Raw genomic sequence first — 24026 nt, 5'->3', positions numbered from 1 at the left:
ATATATATATATATATATATATATATACACATACAGGGTACATAAGATACTTGAGGACAGATTTATGTTTATAAAAAAAAAAAAAGATATATAACAAATAAATTTATTTATCAAAAAATGCTGAGGATAAAAATAAACCTTTTCTATAATGTTATTCAATAATGCCACCTTCAGCTTCAACAACTGCTTCTATATGAGATTTAAATCCTGGTACATTTCGGACTTTATTCTGATTATGGCAGCTTTCAAAGAATCTTTGGTGTTATGGGTATGTTCATTAACCTCTCTCTCAACAGTGCTCCATATGCAATAGTCCAATGGATTGAAATTTGGGGAATTTGGAGGCCAAATGTTAGGAGTTATATGATCATGAATATTTCCAGCCATCCATTCTTGTGTTACTAGAGCTATGTGTGATAGTGCAGAGTTTTACTGAAACACATATGGCCTCCCATTGCATACACTGTCTATCCAGGGTTTAACAATTGTTTCCAGGACCTCAATGTAGGCGACAGAGTTAACTCTAAGGCCTTGTGGAAAGAAGTAAGGAGGCATCACATGTCCTTCATTGCTGACAACCCCTAAAACCATGACAGTTGCAGGAAATTTTGCATGCATAACACTTGGAACTTCAGGGTCTGCACATAACCATCTGTCATTTCTTGGTGAGGTGGAAGGCTACGCTGAGAAGGGGAAGATTATTGGGAGTAAAAGTTTGAAGAGACCCAAATAAAATATGGGTTCTGGCTGATCAGATGTACAGGTGAGGTGGTAGTTGGTGAGGGTAATTTGTGAAAGCAACATGATAATTAACAACTAATTTCTTGGAATAGAAAGTAGCAAATGACAAGTTATCTGATTGGCCATTGTTACCAACCAAAACATGTATGAGAACTAGCAGCCAAAGAAATATAAGCAGAAACAAATATAGGCATGACTACTCACATTTTAGAAGAGGTGGGAGTGATTGGGTGGAGCTAGAGAGAGGAGGAAAGAGAGGGAGAAGGAGAGAGGGAGAAGGAGAGAGGGAGAAAGAGAGATAAAAATAGTGGTGATTATGTGTCAAGGAGGACTCTCAAGATATGAGATGGGAAGAAGTGAGTGGATGGGTGGGCAGATGCTCCAAGAGAGCATGAAGGAGCTAGAGATGGGGAGTAAAGGGAGGGGAGGGAGGCAACAAAGGAGAAGGGTGGTAATTGAAGAGAAATAACTTATAACTACCTGTACGTGATTATCCTTCAAAATATCCCACAATTCTGCAGCACTTTCATTTGTTGAGGAATGTTCAGATAATATTTTTAATGCTTCAACTTGAAGATCCAATGATTTATTGTTCTCTGCTTCTAAAGGAGTTTCTTCAAGTTTATCATGTGCCTAAATAAAGGGAAAACATTTTAAAACAACACAAAGCTTAAAATGAAAACATCCTGAGTGTTAATGCATGTTTACCAGATTCTTGCAAAGGCTTGTGTCCTAGTGGTTTTGGTGTTTGGTTCACAAACAAGGGTGTGGGTTCAATTCTTGGATCAGACAGTGTATATTATTCAGCAAGATACCTCATTTCACTTTAGTCTATTTAGTTGTAATGAATACCAACCAAGCTACTAACACAACCTTCTCTCACTCCAGCCATTGCATACAAGACATCAGGAAGCTTCTCAAGAAGCAGACTACAAGCGATATGGCTTGCCATATCTCTTGTCATATCACTACTAAAAAAAATTCAAGATAATTTTTTTGTTAGATGTACCATTCAGAAAAGTCTTACGGGCTGCAGTTTGCATGTAATTGTCCTAGATGTTCTGTTGAATCAACATGAGAGGACCAAGATAATGTCCATGTCTGCTTGCCACAAATATTGAAGCACCTAAAACAATTAGTGCAAGAATGGTACTTGTTACCAAGTCAAACTCTTTCACAAGTGAAGGCTGGTTATATTGCATTCTATTATACTGTACCAGTTCAAACATTCTAACTTATTTTTGCATTTTTTTTATTATTTGTACATGTAAGCATGCAGCTACAATTCAATCAAGTAATATTTTAAAATTCAAATACAAGTAGCCATGTATCTCCCATGTATCAAATACAAGTAGCCATGTATCTCCCATGTATCAAATACAAGTAGCCATGTATCTCCTTGTCATGTAACTCCCTAGGGAGTTACATGACAACCCAACTTATGCTGGTGCCATGTAAAAAGCACCTAATACACTCTGTAAAATGGTTAGTGTTAAGAAAGGCATCCAGCCATAGAAACTATGCCAAAGCAGACGTTGGGGCAAGATGCAGTCCTCCAGCCTATCAGATCCTGTTGAACTGTTCAATCCATGCTTGTATGAAATACAAACATCTAATAAAAATGAGAAGACCACTTTTATAGATTCAATTATTTTTTACATGCAATTCTCTTATAGACATCACATTTCTGTCAGTGTTGATTAGAATAAAAATGGTGTCAGTTTTAAATTTGATTTGATCACATTAAAGCATGCTCATCAAGATCTTTGGTTTGATCACCTTTAAAACTTACATGGGCATTTCAGCAGTAAAGACTTAAACTACTTGTACAGAAAGGTTACCAGTATGAAATTCCATGTTACTTCCTCACATAACAATAGCGGCAAAGTTTAGTCAATTGTTCTTAGTTGTATAGTTATTTTGAAAACAGTCTTAATAACTCCAAATATCCACAATTCACATTTACCCTTCAACCCTACCCAATATTGACAGTCATCACCTACTCTTCTCTACCTTCCCTCCAACAAATACTTAACCTTCAGACTTGTTCTTTGTTCATTACATTCACATCCCCACTCATACACCATTTCTAACCCTCTCTCACTTTCCCCATAAACTCTTGTAAACTCTAGCCATGCATCCTTGTTATTTTGTCCTCATTCGTTTCTTGCCTCATACCTTGAGGGTTCATCCTATCATGTCACTACTACTACAATTTCTCTTTCCAGCTCCACTCTCCCACCTTCTCTTCTATAATGGGTGTAGCCATGTAGCATCTTTACTACAAGAAACCTGTTCTGACCCCTTCTTTCACATTTTAAGTTGAAGGAAATCAACCTCACAAGTTAAATGGTTACCTCTGAAGAAAAGCAGGCAATACACTCTGTAGAGTGGCTGACATTAGGAAGGGTATCAAGCCATAGAAACCATGCCAAAGCAAATGCTGGAACACAATGCAGTCCTCAGACTGGTCACATTCTCTCAAACCATGCAAGCATGGAACATGGATGTTAAAAAAAAGGATTATAATTATATAAATGTATATTTTAATATTTCACTTTGACAATGATACTAATAGCTTGGTGTTAGAACTCAGTATACATATGCCTCAGAAATAAGCGTTAGTCAAGTACAGAGCATAATAAAGATTAAATAAATGACAAAGAAACAAGAAATTATGTTATGAACTTCATTAGCTTACAGCTGTTTCGGCTATAAGATGCAATGCACCTATAGTTGAATGCTTGGATAACGTAGCTTCATTGGAGCCTCAATAGTGGATAGAATACTACTAAGTAAATGTAGAATTCATCCACCTAAAACGGTTACAACTAAGATTTCTGTGCTTTATGGTAGGTAACAGAAAAATATATAAACTTTATATTGAATTTCATTTAACTATTGACTTTATTACCTTCATTAATTATTTTGATTAGTTTTAATTTCTATAGATTCCCTCGCCCAACAAAACCAGTTTGGATTGCAATGCTTCACATATAAAAAGTATAAGCACTATCAGCAGGTGCAAGGCTCCTGGTCTCCCGGTGAGATATATGAACCAAGTTAACAAACAGGGTTCAATTCCAGATTTACTCCATTTAGTACTTTTCCTCCAGAAATCAGTAATTGAGGAAAATGTCCTGTGTTGGAAATGGAGACAAAGATATTTCAACTATATGATGTTAAGTAGAACATTCATTACAGAACTGAGCCAAAGGAGCCTTTATGCACAGCACCTTGGGTAACTGTCTTCTACTGCACAACACCTTGGGTAAATGTCTTCTACTAAAGCCCCAAGACTACCAATGCCTTGTGAATTTGGTAGATGAAAACTGTTTGGACGCCTGTTGTGTGTGTGCTTGTTGCTGCTATCTCTGCCACTGCTTGACAACTGGTGCTGGTTTGTTTAGATCCCCATAACTTAGCAGTTCAGTGAATGATAGAATAAGTACCAGCCTTAAAAAATAATTAGTGAGGTTGATTTGTTTGACTGGACCTCTCCAAGGTGGTATCCCAAAATAGCCACAGTCTAATGACTGAAGCAAGTAAAAGATAAAAATAAAATATACTTATTTAACAACAAAAAAAAACAAAAGATACATTAGATAATGAAATAGATGTAAATAGTTGAACAGTTCAAAGAATGCTGAAAGAAATTAGGTACAAGTATCTGTTAAATAAATGCCTGTATCTGTAAGTGTGTGTGAAATGTTTGTCTGTCAATCTAAGGAAAATCTTTCTCACACAAATCTTGACATTGAGTGAGAAGGGTAGAGCAAACCAAATGACATTTCTGCAGTGCTTCCTTTTCCAGGTGCTAGGGACAGGCATGTAGGAGATGCGGTCCTTAAACCTACTCAATGCCAGTGCCTCATTGTAGTAGGGGCAGCGGCATTGAAGATATCTTGGCTTGAGGATAGATTCAAGATCCTCTTGCTTACACTTTTCACTAGGTTCTTGAAAACTATAGGGTGGTGGCAGGAGGCTGTGCTAATATAAGACAGTCTCTTGTTTGGCTTGTGATAGGGCCTGTATCTACCAGAATCCAGATCTAAAGTAACATCTAAGAAATCTACTGTGGTGAGATTAGTCTCAATGATGATCTTGAGACCCATTGAGCCTAAGGTGCTAATTAGATCCTTTCTAAGTCTATCTAATGTGTGGCCCTTGGCTCCTCTAGAAGGCTAGAGCATCATCTTTATAGAGGTCGAAGAGGAACAAAGGAAACTTCTTTAAGATGTCCAGTCTGATAAGATCACAGACATCGGCACCGTCATATGCTCCCCTAACTACACCATAGGGGTCAGATTGCTTAACTCAAGTCGAATCCTTGCTGAACAGCACCATTTTCCTGACATGCATGATAACTAACATCACTATAACTAATATTTGTGAAGCCCTTGGCAAAAGAAAGTGCCTTCAACAATAACTCTTTAGAAATAGGTGGATAAAAGTCAACAATGTTTAACTGTGTAAATCTAGCTTTGCCTCTGTCCCAGTTGGCAATAAACCATGAGGTTACCTCATTGATGCTGCATCATAAAGGGAGGCTCGTGTGTCTTATGTCATCATTAATCTTCTCCAGTATATTTTTACTTGCCGGGCCAATCTTCAACTTGGCTGGATTAGAGGCAAAATTTGGCTTGCAATCCTTCAAAGTAATAAAAGCATTTCTCTTGGCCAAGACCTCTACTCTGTCTGCTATACCTAGGTTAAATATCTGTTTAGCCTCACAGTTAATGCTATTGTAAGTGTGTAGCAAAGCGCGTCTATATTTTCGTGTGGTTCAGTCATTTAAAAGCTTATTGTAAGTATGTATCTATCATGTATAAGTTCTTAGTCTTATTCAAGAAGATCATGGACCTGTTAGAGTTTCTTTTTGTGTATCTTCATGGAGTTTGCTTTGAAAAGGGGAAAAGGACTTATGGAATTTTGGTCTGGGTATTATGCCCAGTAGGTCCGCTATGAAGGCCTCGAGTTCTTTGATTCTAGGTGGGAACTTCCCAGACTTGATACCGTATGTCGCCTCGGAAGGTGGTGTGCTTTGATCATAGAAAAACGCCTTCCATCTCATGCACCTTATAAGGTCTATCATTTTCTCCAGTAACATTTTTGTGTAGACCTCATTAGAAGGTATAGGGATATTTTTTTGTAGAATATCCAAAATCAAAACGTTCCCTGCTATCCTTAAGGTAGCAATTGGTAATATGTAGAAGCACAGAGATCGGTACAGTAATCAAACCTAGATAATGTCGCGGACTTCGTAAGACACTCTGTAACCAGATCGCAGATAGTTAATAAAAAATCATATATCAGAAAGAAGCACACTCTAAAGAATAGGGCAGTAATTATTAAAACAAAATTTTATATCTTGGACAAAGAGTTACCCAAGGTTTCACATCCACAAGGGCAAAACCTTGTGGACAGCTCGTCAGACTCTATATAAAAAGACAATTTAAAAATATCTACGTTGCGGACGTGAGGAAACGCTCGGAAAACGAGAAATATGTATTAACAAAACAAAAAAGAAAAAATTAATGAGGACGGGTTATTTCCCCTGAACCAGAGGAAAACAACTCATAGACACCCCCCCCCCAAAGATGACAGAGTAGCGAACGGGGAGATCCAATTTTCCAGTTAGTAGCGCTTGAAGTGGACACATTTATATATATATATATATATATATATATATATATGCACAACCAACTGATCTAGACCTGTCTTTTTATTAAGGCATTCGTGTTTTGTCTTCATATGAGTTCCTTGCAGCTTGATTGGAAAAGTTAAGTTGTTAAATCAGTCAACATTTCTACACCCATATCACACAAAATCAAAATAAAATTAGATAGGAAAAGCATTAGTTGACAACATATCTCCGTATACTAAACAATTCTCAAGGGTGACAAAGAAAAATGTTTAGTTGAAGAAAGATAACAGTCAAAATTCAAGTCCAGGGGTGGTGGGATAATATCTACACCAATCACTCTGGCCTGTGTAATATAACTGACTTTCAAGTGATAAGCAATGACAAGGCATATAAAAAGTGTCTTATAGAAAAAGCCGAAGTTAATTGTTTCTTTCTCGTATAATATTTATTGGAATAGCCTATTGTTTAGATCAGACCACCATATGAAGTGAATAATATAATTTCTTTTGTATAGAAATTGTCTACTTAATGATTCAGATTCAAATCTAGTTTACCCACAGGTATTTCAAACAGCTTTACAAAAGAAATTAACCAGTGGGTAACAATTTAGCAGATTAGATTACAATAAGGCTGCTACTAATAATGCTGGAATGATGTACCAGCTGATTTAAATAATTCAAAGAGGAATTCCAGTTTTATGGGTTTGGTTTCAAATTACTGTTACAAACAAATGTAAGCTTCCTTTTTATGAGCAATTCTCAATACCCTACTGTCTTATATGGTTGTAAGAACTATATGGAATATGATGACATGCCATAATATGTGAACCATAAAGTTGGGGGTTAGGGAATTATCTTCATTGTATTAGAATGGTTAAATTGCTCTCTTTATAAAAACAGATTCATATAAATCTACACCAGAGTGAGCAACTGGTATCAAGAACTGAACTACAGGTCATCACACACACACACACACACACACATACACACACACACACACACATACACACACACACACACAAAAGCAGGTAGCACAGATGTGTAGTTATCACTCACATGCAAGAATGATTTGGCAACATTTTTTTATTTGTTTTAGTCATTTGACTGTGGCCATGCTGAAACACCACAATTAGTCGAACAAATCGACCCCAAGACTTATTCTTTGTAAACCCAGTAATTATTCTATTGGTCTTTTTTGCCGAACTGCTAAGTTACAGGGATGTACACGTCAGCATTATCAAGCGAAAATGGGGGGGGGGGGGAACAAACACAGACACACAAAGATATACATATTTATGACGGGCTTCTTTCAGTTTCCGTCTACCAAATCTACTCGCAAGGCTTTGGTCAGCCTGAGGCTATAGTAGAAAACACTTGCCCAAGGTGCCAGGCAGTGGGACTGAACCTAGAACCAAAAGGTTGGTAAGCAAGCTACTTGCCACTCCTGTGCTTAAGTACCTAATGTAGCTTTCAACAGATATAAACACCCTCTCAGATCTCTCATCCTTGATCCAATGGAACATCATGGATGTCACAGTTTGAGGGAGAGTAGGCTGCACCAGCAACCGGCTGATACTTGAATAAGACTGAAGCTTGAATAAGACCGAAGCAATGCAAACGAAATGCCTTTCTCCACCCAGGCTTAAAATTAAACTAAGAATCTTATGATTGAGAGCTCAATTTTCTTACCACTTGGCCACCTGAACCCTCATTTTATTTATAGTCAGTCAACCTTATGATCATATGATTGAGAGATCAAAATTCTCTATCTACTAAGCCTTAGAAACCCTCATGTTTATCTACAACCAGCAAGTTCATTAAAACTTGTAAGAAAAATTTGGCAGAAGCTTACAACTTTGTTAAAGAAGAACTGCGTAATGTTCATGTTTCTTCCAAAGACATTAAATAGCAAGAAGGATGTGGAATAAATTCCACCATGAATTGAAACAGTGTAAATTATGATTTTTTGCTCCATGGCATAAAATTAGGAGTATCCTAAATTAAAAGTATACTAAGTATGATAACGCAAAAGAGAGAAAATAGTTACTATAAAATAAAACGTTAACAGAAGTGTTTTAACAGAAATCAAGTTAAAACTGAGTTTTCCAAACAAGGAAAGGGAATATTTTTAATATAATTTCAATTAGATTTTTCACATTGGTACAAGAGATATTTATGTTTGAGAGAGTGAATGATTGAATTGCTCTCTGTCTCTCTCTACATTATATTTACTTATTTTATCAACCCTCAAGAAATGAAAGCTGAAAATTAGAACTTACAAAGTTAAAGAGTGTAATTAAATATAGTAAGATATTTAATTCAAATTCCACTGATTATCCTCTACCACAGCCAGCTTCATCAGAACAGTACAACAGGAACAACAACAATAATAATATATACAGAAAATACATTAGCAGTTGTTAAAAAAAAAACCGTTGCTTTTAGCTATATACGTTTAGAAGAAAATTTAATAAAAGCTATTTGATGAATTGTCAAATTGATGATTATTTTCCTTTCTTTTTTATTTCGAAATATTTAATATTTTGTTAATTTTATAACTTAAAAGCAACTATACCATATTGTATAGCGAACATAACTAGTTTAGGAAAACATTAAACGATAGAAACAATTATTTTAATGATAATGAATTTTATAAGAGAAACTATTTAGTTTCAAAAACTAAGAAAATTATAAAGTATTCCTGTAACTAATACGCTATCATAATTATGGCTCTTAATACATTGTTCGGATCTTCTTTTAAAGAAGCTCACATTTCTAAGTTATCTTTTGGTCTGTGTTGATAAAAAACATCATCAACAAAGGCATGATAAACATTTCAACGAGTTATATTTTGTCAGGGTGATCTTTGAGTTTAGCGTGTCACTTTCACAAATTTAATCAGTTTGGTAACTAGGAAAAGATTTTTTTTTTAGAAGCTGTGCTTGCAGTCAGCTTGTTTGTTACAACATAGTTTTAGATGCAATTAATAATTGCTTCTTTCTTGTTATTGTACATTTTTTCTGTTTATTTTGTTGTTATTGAATTAGTTTGTGCTGTTAGTTAACTTGAACCCTCTAGCTCAATTTGCTCGAAACCAGCGAAATCTTATATAAAACAATTATTATAATGAGCTTATTTTATTCAGTGCTCAAATGCACAACTGATCGGAAAAGGGTAAAAGAAGGGACAGAAAACAACAATACGTCAAGTGAAGAAAGATGATAATGACATCCAATAGTTGTTGTTGTTGTTGGCACTCCGTCGCTTACGACGACGAGGGTTCCAGTTGATCCGATCAACGGAACAGCCTGCTCGTTAAATTAACGTGCAAGTGGCTGAGCACTCCACAGACACGTGTACCCTTAACGTAGTTCCCGGGGAGATTCAGCGTGACACAGTGTGACAAGGCTGACCCTTTGAATTACAGGCACAACAGAATCAGGAAGTAAGAATGAGAGAAAGTTGTGGTGAAAGAGTACAGCAGGGTTCGTCACCAGCCCCTGCAGGAGCCTCGTGGAGCTTTAGGTGTTTTCGCTCAATAAACACTCACAACGCCCGGTTTGGAAATCGAAACCGCGATCCTATGACCGCGAGTCCGCTGCCCTAACCACTGGGCCATTGCGCCTCCACACATCCAATAGTACACGCACAATAAAATACAAGACAGAAAAAGAGGAAAAAGAGCTAAAGAGAGGAAAGGATGCAAAGGTATGTTAGGCGAAGCGTTGGCGTATTTCAGGAAGCATGGAACCTTTTAAGGATGCAGTGTTCTTTTGACAAGCAAAAATTGACGTGGATAGTTTATTCCATGCTGCAACATTTCTGAGCGTTAAACTGTTTCCGAAAGTCATGGGTACTGCGCTATTTTGCGAGTTTTATATGGTTTAACCACGAGTGGTAGAGATATTGAATTTAAAAAAGGTGACCATAGTTGTTGGTGGAAAGACGGTCGATTATCTTGTGGGCTTCGACTTAGTTGCTAGACATCGACAGACAACAACATTTCTAACCAATCTATTTACAATCGCATCCAGCTGTCTTTAAAAAATGCAACAATAAAGTAACAAAACATAATTCAACAACAAAATGAACACACAAATATATAAAATGAATAACAATAATTGCCACAATTGCTATCCTCTTTTATACAAAACAAATTGGTTGTAAGCGTGAGGCTTCAAATATAAATTTTTAAATGTAACAAATTGAAAGTGGCTCGTTGTACAATCGAAAACTGCCTTTGTTTTTAACAATATGAGGAGACAATTGTTTATGCTATCAACTTACAGCAAGCTCTACCAACTAGAAATTGCAGCTAAATCTCTCAAGTTACACCCTACCGTGTGCATTTTATTTTAAGTAAAGAACATATTGCATACAGTAAATCTAAGATAAGCACTATTTGAAAATACTGGGATATTCAGGGTTAGAATGCGTTTGATCATAGGTTTACTCATATATAACTGACCTCGGATTAAACAACAACTTGTATACAGTCGAGCGAGAGCGAAAGAGGAAGCACGATATGCTAGAAATAGTAGCCAAACAACACACGCAACTCAGACAGCTTTCACGTTGTCAGTATACTAGAAACAACTACCAAATCTCCCCAAAACCACAACCTACAATATTAAGTTCCTATCAGATAATATGGTCCCTACATAGAAAAGGACGAGATTATCTCAGATGGAATGCTTTTGATTATAATAATCTTGTTTGGAGCTAAAAGCCATCTACATTCAATAAAGGCGAACTCCAGGTTTTTTTGTTTGTTTGTTTGCTTTTTGTTTTGGCATCTTTGTTGCTTACTGGTTGTTGCTACGGTTTGAAGGATCCCATACTCCATGAACGATAAAATCTGAAGCTTTGTGCTAAAAGGCCAGATTTAGATCTTATGGAGTTAGTGGTGAAGAGCACTTCGGTTCTGGTGGGACCGTCATACACAGCTAATCAAATTTACCTATCAAAAATCATTCGAGTGGAATTGACAAGTTTATATACGAGAAAGGATAAAAGCCAAAAGGCTTACCCGTTTTTATAAACGGGTCTAAATGCCCATAACTGTTTCATGGAAATTATACGCAAATACATATATTAGGTTAAAAAAATTTTTTTTAAACTGAGAAGTTAGTGGCAGGATTATCAAAAGCTTAGGTTAATACATAACAAATTAAAAAGAAACATGTTAGATACTAATAAAAATCAAATTTGCCACAAGCAAAAGGATTGACGCAAGAGCCCAGAGGGTAATTGGTCCTTTTGCACACACTTCTACAAATTCGATTCAATATAGTACAGAATCATCTAGCCTACATTTCTAAGATCGTTAACGTAATAATGACCACATACTAGCATGTAGCGAACAACTGGTACTTTACTAGAAGGAAATGGACAAATGCCCCCACGAAATACCAATCATTCAGTGATACCCGACTTTGCTATAGCCAACTTTCTCAAACTGAGTGGACTATTAAAATACTCTGTCGGTTGATGCTATTCCAGATAGGCATAGTCTGGGCCAATACTGGATGAAATCTAAGTTTAAATGTATATTTTGATATAATGAAAAAAGTGTGACCTTATAAGTATATAGGTTCATTGTATAGTCATAACAAAATCCGTACATCATAGAGTTGTGACTAATACCACATTAATCATAAAAAGTAAGATATATGGAGGAATGTATTAAGATTATATATATATATATATATATATATATATATATATATATATATAACATTTTGATCGGAAGTTTTGTTGTTCAAATGTATTTTCAAACAACTGCACTAAAACAATCACTGGTATGGTTCTTTTTATTTTATCACAAACTTGACTCAAGATAATGATTTCTACTTTTGGATACAAGGCCAGCATTTTTGAAGGATGGAACTAAGTCAATACCATCTCGACTGGTACCCTATTTTATTGACTCTACCACGGAGGGATGAACGACAAAGTTGAACTCGATGGGATTTGAACTTGGATCGTAATGAGCAGAAGAAATACTGCAAAGCATTTTTACCCTGAGGCTTTAACGATTCGACCAATGCACCACCTTAAGTCGACCCAAGATATTTCGGCGAAAGTAAATACGTACACACGGTGTTTACGGTTAGGGGATAGGGTTACTGTTACGGTGAAAACGGGTGGTGTACGTATTCTTTACCTCCGCCGATATTTCATGCACTGTTGAAAGACACTAGCCACTCGATCACACACATGCACATGTATTGTTTATATTGCATGTATATTTGTTAACTATTTCAGCTTATTTTAACTGTATCGATAATGCAGTCGCAACAATGTTATTTATATTAACATTTGTTGAGTACTTTTGGTGTGAATAGTAATACTTCGCTAAGATTAATTGTGGTTTATTGTGCGGCACTATGTCCCGTTATCAATGTGTATGTGATCGTGAGTGATTTGATGGATATTGTCTTTCAACGACCAGATTATACGAGTCTTGTTCCTTCGGATAAGGTGTGCATGTGTTCTTGTACTAGAATATTATCATGGTCCGGTTTTGCTTGTGATAAAATAACTACCAGTAATGATTCACACAAACACACACGGATACAAATGTGTGAGAGTGTGTGATATACTAGGTGAGTGAATGATAGGATTTCCTCGAAATCTTTGGAAATATGAATTAATGCAACATAAAAAAAAAGAGCTAAGTGAAAGGATGAAAGACGAACTGATGAAATAATGCAATATAATTTACAGTAACAATGTGTGGGTAGTTAGACAATTATATATAATAGAGACGTTGAGAAATATGCGGAAATAATAATTAATTGCAAAAATAGAAAAAGTGGATAGTATATACGCCTAGTATTTCAGACGAGTATTTTTTTTTCTTCTTTCATTTTAAAGATTTTTTTATGAAATAGGATGAAATTGGAATGTCTTTTTTTAATATCTGTACAAAACCTGGAAGCCACAGAAAAAAAAAAGGGAGTGAAAAAAATTAACTTACCAATACTAAATTTTGTATCTTCTCATCAAGCAGAAAATTTTTCAAAAACTCTATATCCCTTTCATCTGCCCCTGCTGACTCTTCCAAACCGTCCAAGTTATTAACAACTTGCTTAAAGGCCGCTAAATAATCAAAAGAATGAAGAAAAAAAACGAGATGGTTCCAGTTATACAGGTAATGATCTCTTACGGCTTCTAATAATCTTCTCCATTTACAGTCAATAAACAAAAATACGGAGGTAAATTTGTAAACGAAAGTTGCTGTGAGGAAGTTTCAAAGTTAGATATAAAATATAAATGAGTGGAAAATATACCAGGTGCAAAAATTAAGAAAATTTACCAGGTGCAAAAATTAAGAAAATTTACGTCTTGGTAATGAAAACAGTCGGGCGACTTCTTTCCCCTTCCAACACTGAAATCTAAAGCTTGCGGTTAGAAAATCTCCAGAAAAATGGCAAGATGCCCAATACTTGGGTGGATATACCCAACTATTTGTATGTAGGTGGAACTATGAACGAAATAAACAGTTTTTCGCGTCTGTTTGGGTTTATTTGTGAACATATTCTTACATTTTTTTAAAACGATTATTTTTTAACGTTTTTTTTACTTCTTTTGTTTTCGAAAGAGGTGCATAAACATTTTCTTAAATTTGCATACACTAATGGTAAAATGAACGGAATGTATTGTTTGTAAAAAGGAGAGTATAAAAAAAAAAAACGATATGACGTCAATGTTTGCAGTTGCATTCATTAATTGACATGCGAGGTACTAACCGCAAATTTTACTCCTTACAAGTAGTCACAATTTATGTCATGGAAGTGAAAGTTAAAGCATGTCCCAGAACATCCAGGAAAACTTAGCAACAACTAAGAAAACAATCCCTTGACAGTGACCAGGAAAAAGAAAAACGAATAAAGAGGAGCGAGAGAAAAAGAAACAGAAGCTTGTTCAGACCAGCATGGATAAATTATAGCTTTGAAGTTGTCTAGTCATTGTAACTTCGTTACGTGACAATCACTAATTATATAGGATGGGTTGGGAACAACAACAAATGAATGGAGAAAACTGTCAGCGAGGGAGATAGAGAAAAGGAACAATGAGAGAAAGAGAGAGAGCGGGGGGTCCTTATTGATTAATAACCTTTCATGCTACAAATAGAGTAAACTGGATGTTATACAGTAAGGAACAATGACAGAAAAAAATTTTTTTAGCCCGTTATTTCTTAATTTCTTGGTGGTTAAGAAACTGCACATATTTTGGGTTCAGTCCTGCAGCGCAGCACATGGGTAAATGTCCTTTATTATAGCCTCGGACCGACTAATGCCTTGTGAGCGGATTTGATAGACAAACTATAAGAGCCTGTCTTGTTTATATCTGCTCCAACACCACTTGATAAGTGGTGTTGATATGTCCCGTAACTTAGCAATTCGGTAAAAGCGAACGGATAGAATAAGTAACAAACTTAAAAACCAGAACTGGGGTTCTTTTGTTCTACTAAACTATTCAAGGCAGGGCCCCTGCACGACCGCAGTTCTAAGAATGAATAAAACTAGTAATAGATAAAGATATACACTTTACGAATAAAGTTTGTTGAACACTGGTTTCATCTGAGTTTCCATCATGGCAAAGTATGTATGTTCGATGTATTCAATGGTGTTGTATGGGGCTTGGTATGAGGCATAACATTCTATAATAAATGTGTTTGTGGAAGCCCTAGTTATTTGCATTTAAAATGTGTGCATCATTGAGATTCTGTGTGAGCAAAAAATTTGACCACTGAATACAAAAAAATGTATAACATTTTTTAAAATACATTCAGACTTTATTGACAGTCTGAGCATCCCCCCTCTCACTACAAACCCAGACAAACGATGAAAAGTTAGCCTGCGAACGTGTGTGGGATACCTAAAATTCTTCCGACGTAACTAACATATCTCAAAAATTTATCTTCGAGTAAAAGGGATGCGAGGGAAAGGAGATGGGAAGAGGGAGAGACGTATAGCTTTAATACGTCTGGAGTATTTTCTCTAGCTTCCACTAAGTTTTCATTTGCACAATCATTTACTTCTCTTTAGCAGTTGTGTCGGTTAACCAACCACCCACGCTAGGGTTAGTGGAAGCCGCTTTATTACTGTCGGACACCTGGAGAACTAAATAGTGTCTAAATTAAGCATGAAATGTATGACATATTCGTTCGAAGTTGATTCACTGTAACTGTTTCGAGTAATGCGAGAAACTCAGAGTAGTGACGATGAATTATCAGCTTCAAATGAATGAATAAGTTCCAACTGCATGTATTAGATACTCTTTACTCTGTTCATCCAAATTAAGGCGTTGCTTTAGCATGGCCTAAGCCATAACAGACAGAGTTCAAATACTGTAAATAAAAAGTCAGTAGACTTTTTGGATAGGACAAGCCGGATCGGAAATGTTTTCATGTCTTGCGAGCCAAAGCGATGAAAGATGAAGCCACGACCGTTATTAAAGTCATAGAAACTGCTTTTAATAGGCTTTGAAGGATTCACAACACATTTAAAGATGTATCAATCAGTCATACAAAACATGGATTGCAGCGAAGAGTTAAAGCAAGTAAGCATGCATACATACATATATACGTACGTACTTATATTAGGATGAATAGGAGTGGTTGTAGCTTAGTGGCTTCGAAATAAATATAATGGACAGTTTACCTGTATTTCTAAACAGACATTTTTGTTACTTCCTCTTCTTTTTTTAAAAAAAATCAATGATGAGTCATGTGAAATATATTGCTTTCGCGTGTGAGGCATTGTTCATCGCTATTGTTCCATTCATTATGGAAGGTGAAAACGTTTACTGCTTTAAAAAATTTCTCACCAGGAAAAACTAAGATTTTTTTTTTTTTGGTAACCAGGTGAGATAATCTCACATTTTAAAAATTTATTTTAATGTAAAATAATAAATTCATTGGAAGCCACTACAAAAATGAGGCTTGTCTGATTTTCAATACTGTCTGTTACTTGTTAACTAAAGATAAAGAGTTTTTGAATGCAATGTCATGTATTCATTTAATTAAACAGTCGCGTCATGATAGACTTGTATTAGCTATTTAAAATATACACACATTATTATGTTGGTTTTATCCTTTTTAAAAGAGATATGTATCAAACATATATTTTGAACCTGGTTTACTGATAATGAGGTCAATTTAGTTATGTAAATCGGAAGACAGTTACATAATGGCATAACTAAATAATATGGGCGTGGAAGCGTGTGTACATGAGAATGTACATGGAAGTGTGTGTACATGAGAATGTACATGGAAGTGCGTGTACATAAAGTAATCTCTGAGTCCGGAAGAAAAGAAAAGAAAAAGATTCTGCAGTTCTGTGAAATAGGGTGTCTTAAAATTCATACTTGACTGGTACTTTATTTTATCGGTCCGGAAAGGATGAAAGGTAATGGAAACAAGGTGAAATTTGAACTCAGAACATAAACCGGAACAAATATCGGAAGGCATTTTTTTTTTTTCAGATTTACTTCTGTAGCAGTGACTAGAACCCTTAGCAGCTAGATAACCGGTTAGACATCACGAGCTAACCAACACAATTTTATGCCATCGGTCTCTTAACCAACCAACCAGCGTGAAACTGTGGCGTGACGTGGGTTTTCTATGATGTTCTTGTCCCCTTTATTAGGAAAAAACAAACAAACAAACCCTTTTAGCGCTTTTTTATTGCAGAGTCTAGAAGGCAGCTGAGCGACATGTGCCCCCATTCTTGCCACGCCTACGGTTCCAGACATTTGCGCAGACATCTGCAAGTTCTCGGACAGACCGAATTTAATATTCACATAATGTCTCATAAGTAACTTTTATGGACGTGATTCGGTTTTTCTCTCTTGTCACATTTATGTTGTTCATTGTAAATAGCTAATTCTTAATATCTTTATATATGCTAATATATGTTTCAGTTAAACGTTCGCATGTGCTTCTGTTATTATTCACGCGGCCAACGAAATAGGTTTTCATTTACCAGTTCTAGATTGCACCAACCAATTCCAGCATTGCGACATTGGTGACACCTGACGTTCATCTCCACCATTGCGACATTGGCGACTCTCGACCCAAGAAAAGGTCAGTAAACAACGAAATTGGACATTTGGTGATAAGCAAAAGTTGGATCTTTTCCCTTTGAACGGCACATCGAGAAATTAATTTTTTGTAACTAAACACTTTCAAACTTCGGACACTGGTAGAATGTGTCATACAAAAAATCCTTTAATCTTAGTATTGTTGAGAAAAGTTTATATTTTTTAAAGTTATTTCGTGTTAAACTTGTCGTATTTCGGTAATTTCAACCAATCAATGACGTGTATTCAGCTGAATAAAATTACTGCCGTTGTTTGTCAACAACTATCGGCGGTGTATATCTAGTTTGTCACTGTTATTTATGACATCCGGATTTTAGGGTTAGGGTTGAAATTACCGAAATACGACAACTTTAAAACGAAATAACTTCGAAAACACACAATTTTCACAAAAACGCCAAGAGTAAATGATGTTTTATGTGACACATTCTACCAGTATACGAATTTTGAAAGTGTTTAGTTACAAAAAATTATTTTTTAAATGTGCCGGCCAAAGGGAAAAGATCCCAAATGTTGCAACAATAGACCGTCTCATTTATGTCATGAAAAATCAACTCATTACCACTACCACAACAAAGAGGAAAGCTAAAAGAGGACAGACACCGCTGCTCATTACTTTTACCATCACAACCCCCACCTGTTGTAGCGAAGACATTATAAGGCTGTTAGCATGGCTATTGGCTTAGGCGTATCTTTCATCTGCTCAAAATTACAGTCAAAACCAACTCTTAACACCGAGGAAAGTCTTCTCTCGAATGGATGATTCCGGAGCGAATTTTATCCAAAATTTTCCGAGTTTGCTGTAACGGCCGATATTTAATCTTTTCCTATCCTTTCATTTGCGTGATTCCAACTAATTTGTTTTAAAAATGGCAACTTCACATGGTGTTATGGATATTCTCTCTTCGAATATTTCTTATGCAGGTACTTTTCCTCCTCCCTTCGTTTCTTCCATTTCCTCTGAACTGGCGACCGAAGACAAAATTCAGCCTCTGACAGACATGTGCAGTAACACTTGCCTCATTATCTTGCGCGATCGACTTCTCTTGGCTAGAGGACTTCAGAAGTCAGTCATTGCATTGGTTTTTTTTTTTTAAGTTAGCTGCTCAAACGCGGGAAAACAGCAGCTTCTTTGTCAATAACGCACTTACGCCATTCCTAGAAAGGAAGACCCTTCACCGTGCATGAAACTTTCAACCATAACCTACACATTATAATCCAACACAGATGAAAACTACCCAAGAGACAGCAAACACCTTGATTATATTTCAGGTTACTCTCTAGTTTAAGACTACAATGTGTAGTAAACGTTTACTACACATTGTTTTGCAACTGTTACACTATTTTTTTCTTCTCATTTTTGTGACCGGGTCTTATACTAGAGATTAACCATATTTCAGTTTACTTGTAGATATGCGACATAAAAGGCGCCGAAAAATTTCTGCAACAGATACACTATCGCTTTTTCATATCAATACTTTGTATTCTGGTTACATTCAGACTAATGTTTTTGACACACACAAAGCTTTTTTACTTTTTTATAGTTAAGAAGAAAAAAAAACCTACAAAACTTTGCATCTTCTATGAACTAATTGTTCAGCATTTATTCATCGTATGTTTTCTCTTTTTGTACTCATGTTGGCCTATCATCATCATCATCATCATCATCATCATCGTTTAACGTCCGCTTTCCATGCTAGCATGGGTTGAACGATTTGACTGAGGACTGGTGAAACCAGATGGCTACACCAGGCTCCAATCTGATCTGGCAGAGTTTCTACAGCCGGATGCCCTTCCTAACGCCAACCACTCCGAGAGTGTAGTGGGTGCTTTTACGTGTCACCCGCACGAAGGCCAGTTAGGTGGTACTGGCAACGGCCACGCTCAAAATGGTGCATTTTACGTGCCACCCGCACAAGAGCATATATGCGTATAAATTGCCTACTTACAGAATCCAAACTCCTTTGAAGTGCAATACCAGGCCCCTGGAACTGACACTTGCCCTCTGTATGCATATTCTGGATTCGAAACCCTAACCGCTAGATAACCAGTCAGACACTATATCATCGGCCTAAATTCACAGCACGAAGCTGTGACGATTTTTTTTCCTTTTTAGAATGTTCTTGTCCCCTATAAAAAAAATTTAAAAAAACGCTATTGGTGCTTTTTGATCGTATCATGTTGAAGGCGACTGAGTGATATGCGACTCCATTCAGGCCAGCTGGCGGTTCAAGAACGACAGACCGAACTGGACATTCACACATTGTCTCATAAGAAACTTCTATAGACGCGGTGCGATTTTTCTCTCTCACGGTTAGCAAACATTTGTGTTCATTCATGTCTGGCAATAAGTTTTTCAGTTAAATGTTCGCAAGTGTGCTTCAGTTATTATTTACGCGGCCAACGAAATATATCTTCATTTACTAGCTCCACATAACACCAACCAAAGCCACCATTTCGGCACTTATCATTTTGAAAATAACGAATGCCATTTTAATAAATTAGTTATATATATTCTCACTCTAATGGCCGATTAATTTTAAGGTAAAGGAGGTTGTCTGTAAAATACAGGTGCAGATTCTCCACGTCAAAATAAGTTCGGGAACGGCTGTTTCAAGTCATCGATAAATTTAATACCCATTTTGACAGATGTGCAAGTTGTTTCCAAAGGTTATAACTTCCAAAATTATTTTAAAAAGCTAAATATAAAAATTACTGAGGTTTTAATTTTCTAAGTAGATAAGATGTTGGACAACCAAATAAGTTTGTATGCACCAGAGGCAAATAACGATCTCTTAATAAAATAGTTTATTCTGTGTCAGTACTGCTAACGATCGGGGAAAGGTAAATCTGGAAACGTTACTTGTTATTGTCTAATACCTTATAAAGGACGTTTTGCTCATCAGATTTATGCTACACAATATCATAGAAACTTCATGGACACCTGATTTGAGAAGACATTGTTATCAATCCGGTTTCAAGGACGAGCCGACATGTTTACTAGACAATTAAGCAAAATATTTATTATCTGCTATGAACAGCTAAAAATCCTCTCCCACTAACTTTAATGGAGTGGAAGGCGGGAGAGACCATTACTTCATGCTTTCCAAATTCGCATTTCAAGTTGCCAGTCTTTGTCCTTAAATGTAAACTTTAAACTGTCAAATCCTAGTGGGATAAAAGAAATTGTAATAATCAACCTGTCAGTCAGTAGTGACAATATGATCAGATGAGTTAGCATTAACAAGGTATGGTGGCACACAGCTTAATCACGTCAAAGTCTGATGTTTTCTCCAAAACGTAGATAGACCTGTATGGTGTACGGGTGGGGGAATTTCGTCAACTCTTATTTGCTGCTGCTGCTGCTACTACAGGCACAAGGCCTGAAATTTTGTGGAAGGAGATTTAGCCGATCTAATCGACCTCAGAATCCAACTGGTGTCGATAAAATAATATATATATATATATATATATATATATATATATATATACATACCCAAGCCTATTCTCCATTTTTTTTAGGAGGGGGTAACCACAACAAGACACACACCAGGAATTCAATTCATTTCCCAGCTCAAAGCGGATAGCCCTGTTCTATGCTCGGGTCAAGGCATAGAACGCAACCCCCAATATCAGAAGCGGGGCCCGGCAGCATATGTTGGTTTACCCCTGCTGCATCATGCTGGTTCCGTGCCCCTTTGAGCAACATCAAATTCACTCATCCGTCCACAAACACTTTCCAAGCCTTCCTGTCGTTTAGAAATTCTCTTGCCTCTCTCATTCCAACACCTAACCACCAAAGCTTTCCTCATTCCATCCATCCATCCATCCACACAAATCAAGGTCTGCCTCAGGTTCTGCTGCCTACCACTTCTGCCTTCATCACACTCCTTACCATCCGCTCCTCATCCATCCTCTCCTTGTGGCCAAACCATCTCAACATTCGTCTATCCATTTTGGTTGTTAGATTTTCTCTCATTCCTGCTCTCCTTCGCACCTCCTCATTCCTCACCTGTCCATCCGTGTCACACCAACCATAGCCCTCAGACATCTCAAACACATCTAGTCGCCTCCTTTCCGCCTCTCCCATTCCCCACGTCTCTGCACCGTATAACATTGTCGGCACAATCACGCTCTCATACATACCTCTCTTCGCTTTCATACTCAACATTTTATCTCTCAGCATACCTGGGTATGACTAAACTACATCCGGTAGTGGGGCCCTGGTTTCAGGGTTTGAGGAGTGTGGAACCACCTATTAGCCACTATTGCTCTCAAGTCTACTCTGACCCAGAGTGGTAGCACTTGTAAGGGTCCCAGCTATGGATTAACTAACAGCCCCCTACGACTGAGGTGGGGGTAGAATGCAGTTGCCGTATTCCCTGCGTGGCGTAAGAGGCGACTAAAAGGGGCGGGAGCGAAGGGACTGGGAATCCACTCCTATAATTTCATATTCCTAAAAAGACAATAAAATAAAGCACTAGTCAAATATTAAAGACAATTTAATCGACTAACTCCAACAGCCACGAATCTGAAGCCCCAATGTTAGGAACGATTGCTGACAGAATGGTTAGTGCGTCAGACACAATGCTTAGCAGCGGCATTTCTCATGGTTCGTTACGTTCTGAGTTCAAATCGCGCAAAGGTCAACTTTGCATTTCATCGTTTCTGGATTGATAAAATAAAGTACCAGACAAGCACTGGCATCAATGTAATTAATTTGCTCCCTCGCGTGAAGGGGGCTTTAACGACAGTCAATTGGCTGCCATATTTCATAGACATTCTAGGGTCACCTCCCCTACGCCTTTTTACGATAATTAGTATTTTAGAAAATGATCTCATCTCTAAAAACCTAATTTCACTAAGCTGACATTCTTTAAATCACAACAGCAACTACCTTAACACCCACTTCACCATGTATTATAAAGTGAAGTCAATTATAACCGAGAAATCTAAATTTTCATACAGAAGGTGCCTCGGCGATTATATAAAACTGCATTTGAGAGATACAGAGGCAATAAAAATCTAGAAAAAAAAGTGATCTATTTTTCAGGCTTGGCTGTATGATTAAGGAGTTTGAATTGTAACCACAAGGTTTCGTGTTCAATCCAATTGCACATTACTTTGTGTAAACACTTTCTACTACAACCTCAGGACAATACCTAGTGAGTGAATTTGGGAAATGGAAACAAATTGGAACCCTAGCACTGATGTGCATGTGTGTAACCACTTGGTACCCGGTATTAGATTGTTTACGCTCCAGCGTCTTTATCGATCAGTAATAAGAGACGGACAAAACAATGACCAGATTTAAAAATAAGCACGGGGGGGGGGGGTTGATCGACTAAATCCTTCAAGACAGTGCCCCAGCTTGGCACAAACAGAAGGTAAAAGTAAAAGGATAAAAGAATACTTACAGAAGCCAGTTTCAACACTAGCGGCCGGCATGGTCAACAAACTGATTTCCTAAAATAAAACAAATCAAAATACAGAATTACGAAAAGCGACAGAATTTCAATGTAAGCTTCAATAATATTTTCACACACATAAGGCGGCAAAATTGTTTGCACGCTGGGTAAAATGCTCAGCGGCATTTCGTCTGTCTTTACGTTTGGAGTTCAAATTCCACAGAGGTTGACTTTACCTTTCATCCTTTCGAGGTTGATAAAATAAATACCATTTAAATACTGGGGTTGATGTAATCGACTTAGCCCTTCCCCAAAGTTGCTGGCCTTGAGCCGAAATTTGAAACCAATATTATCGCGCGCACGCACAAAGTCGATACTGAAGATTGATAGCGTTTTAGTGAACACATTTTGAGTTGTGTATACTGATTAATTTCCATAGTAATTCATTTAGCTTAATTACTCAGAGATGAAATTTGCACGGAAAAAACAGAAAGATCCGTCCGTGATTCACGCGTAATGCTAACGCATCTCGAAAGGCAAATTAACTGCGGTATTTGTTCAGAGGTAATATCTTATGGACGTGCCTGACTCTCCGCTTGCGACGGCGAGTGCTTGCAGTTAATCCGATCCATCGAACAACATGCTCATCAAAGTGGTTGAGCATTTCACAGACACGTAGTTCTCGGGGAGATTCAACATGATACAGAATGTGATAAGGCTGGCCGTTTGAATTACAGGTAGAGCTCATTTCTATCAACTGAGTGTAAATTAACGTGAAATAAAGATTTTTGCTCAAGTACACAATGCGCCGCCGACAGTCGCACTTCCAACCGAACATCCAAGCCACTAAGCCACGCGCCTCCATTCTATAGACGTACTGTTTTGGAGAAGAACTGGGACGAGATAACGAGAAGGGTGGCCACTCTAGCCCGGCAATGGGCCGAGAGGAAGCTTTCCCTGAAAGGTCGGGCGGAGGTGGCGAACACGTACATCGCGTCCGTCATCTACTACCGCCTGACCGTCGTTCCTTGTCCCGACCCTACCATCACCAAACTGGAGCGCATCCTCTTCCGCTTCTTGTGGAAAGGAAGCGTTCCGATGGTTAGGCGATCCGTTTGCTGC

At 37.2% G+C, this 24026-nt stretch overlaps 1 protein-coding gene across 5 annotated transcripts in view; it reads right to left on the bottom strand.

The window, feature by feature from the left end:
• Positions 1–24026, bottom strand: part of LOC106878551 (protein PALS2) — a 100349-nt gene that overhangs the window by 33374 nt on the left and 42949 nt on the right. For all 5 annotated transcript variants that reach the window (XR_008267031.1, XR_001410513.2, XR_008267034.1 and 2 more), the window contains 3 exons: positions 22914–22962; positions 13370–13491; positions 1222–1374 (listed from right to left, as the gene is read on the bottom strand). Coding sequence is in view for 1 of the 5 variants with exons in the window: in XM_014927794.2 (XP_014783280.1) it covers positions 1222–1374; positions 13370–13491; positions 22914–22944 (306 nt within the window). In the remaining 4 variants the exon portion in view is untranslated. The remainder of the gene's footprint in view (positions 1–1221; positions 1375–13369; positions 13492–22913; positions 22963–24026) is intronic.

The sequence above is a fragment of the Octopus bimaculoides genome, chromosome 2 (assembly GCF_001194135.2).
Source record: "Octopus bimaculoides isolate UCB-OBI-ISO-001 chromosome 2, ASM119413v2, whole genome shotgun sequence".
Taxonomy (NCBI): Eukaryota; Metazoa; Mollusca; class Cephalopoda; order Octopoda; family Octopodidae; genus Octopus; species Octopus bimaculoides.
This window is presented reverse-complemented; position numbering and strand designations above follow the sequence as displayed.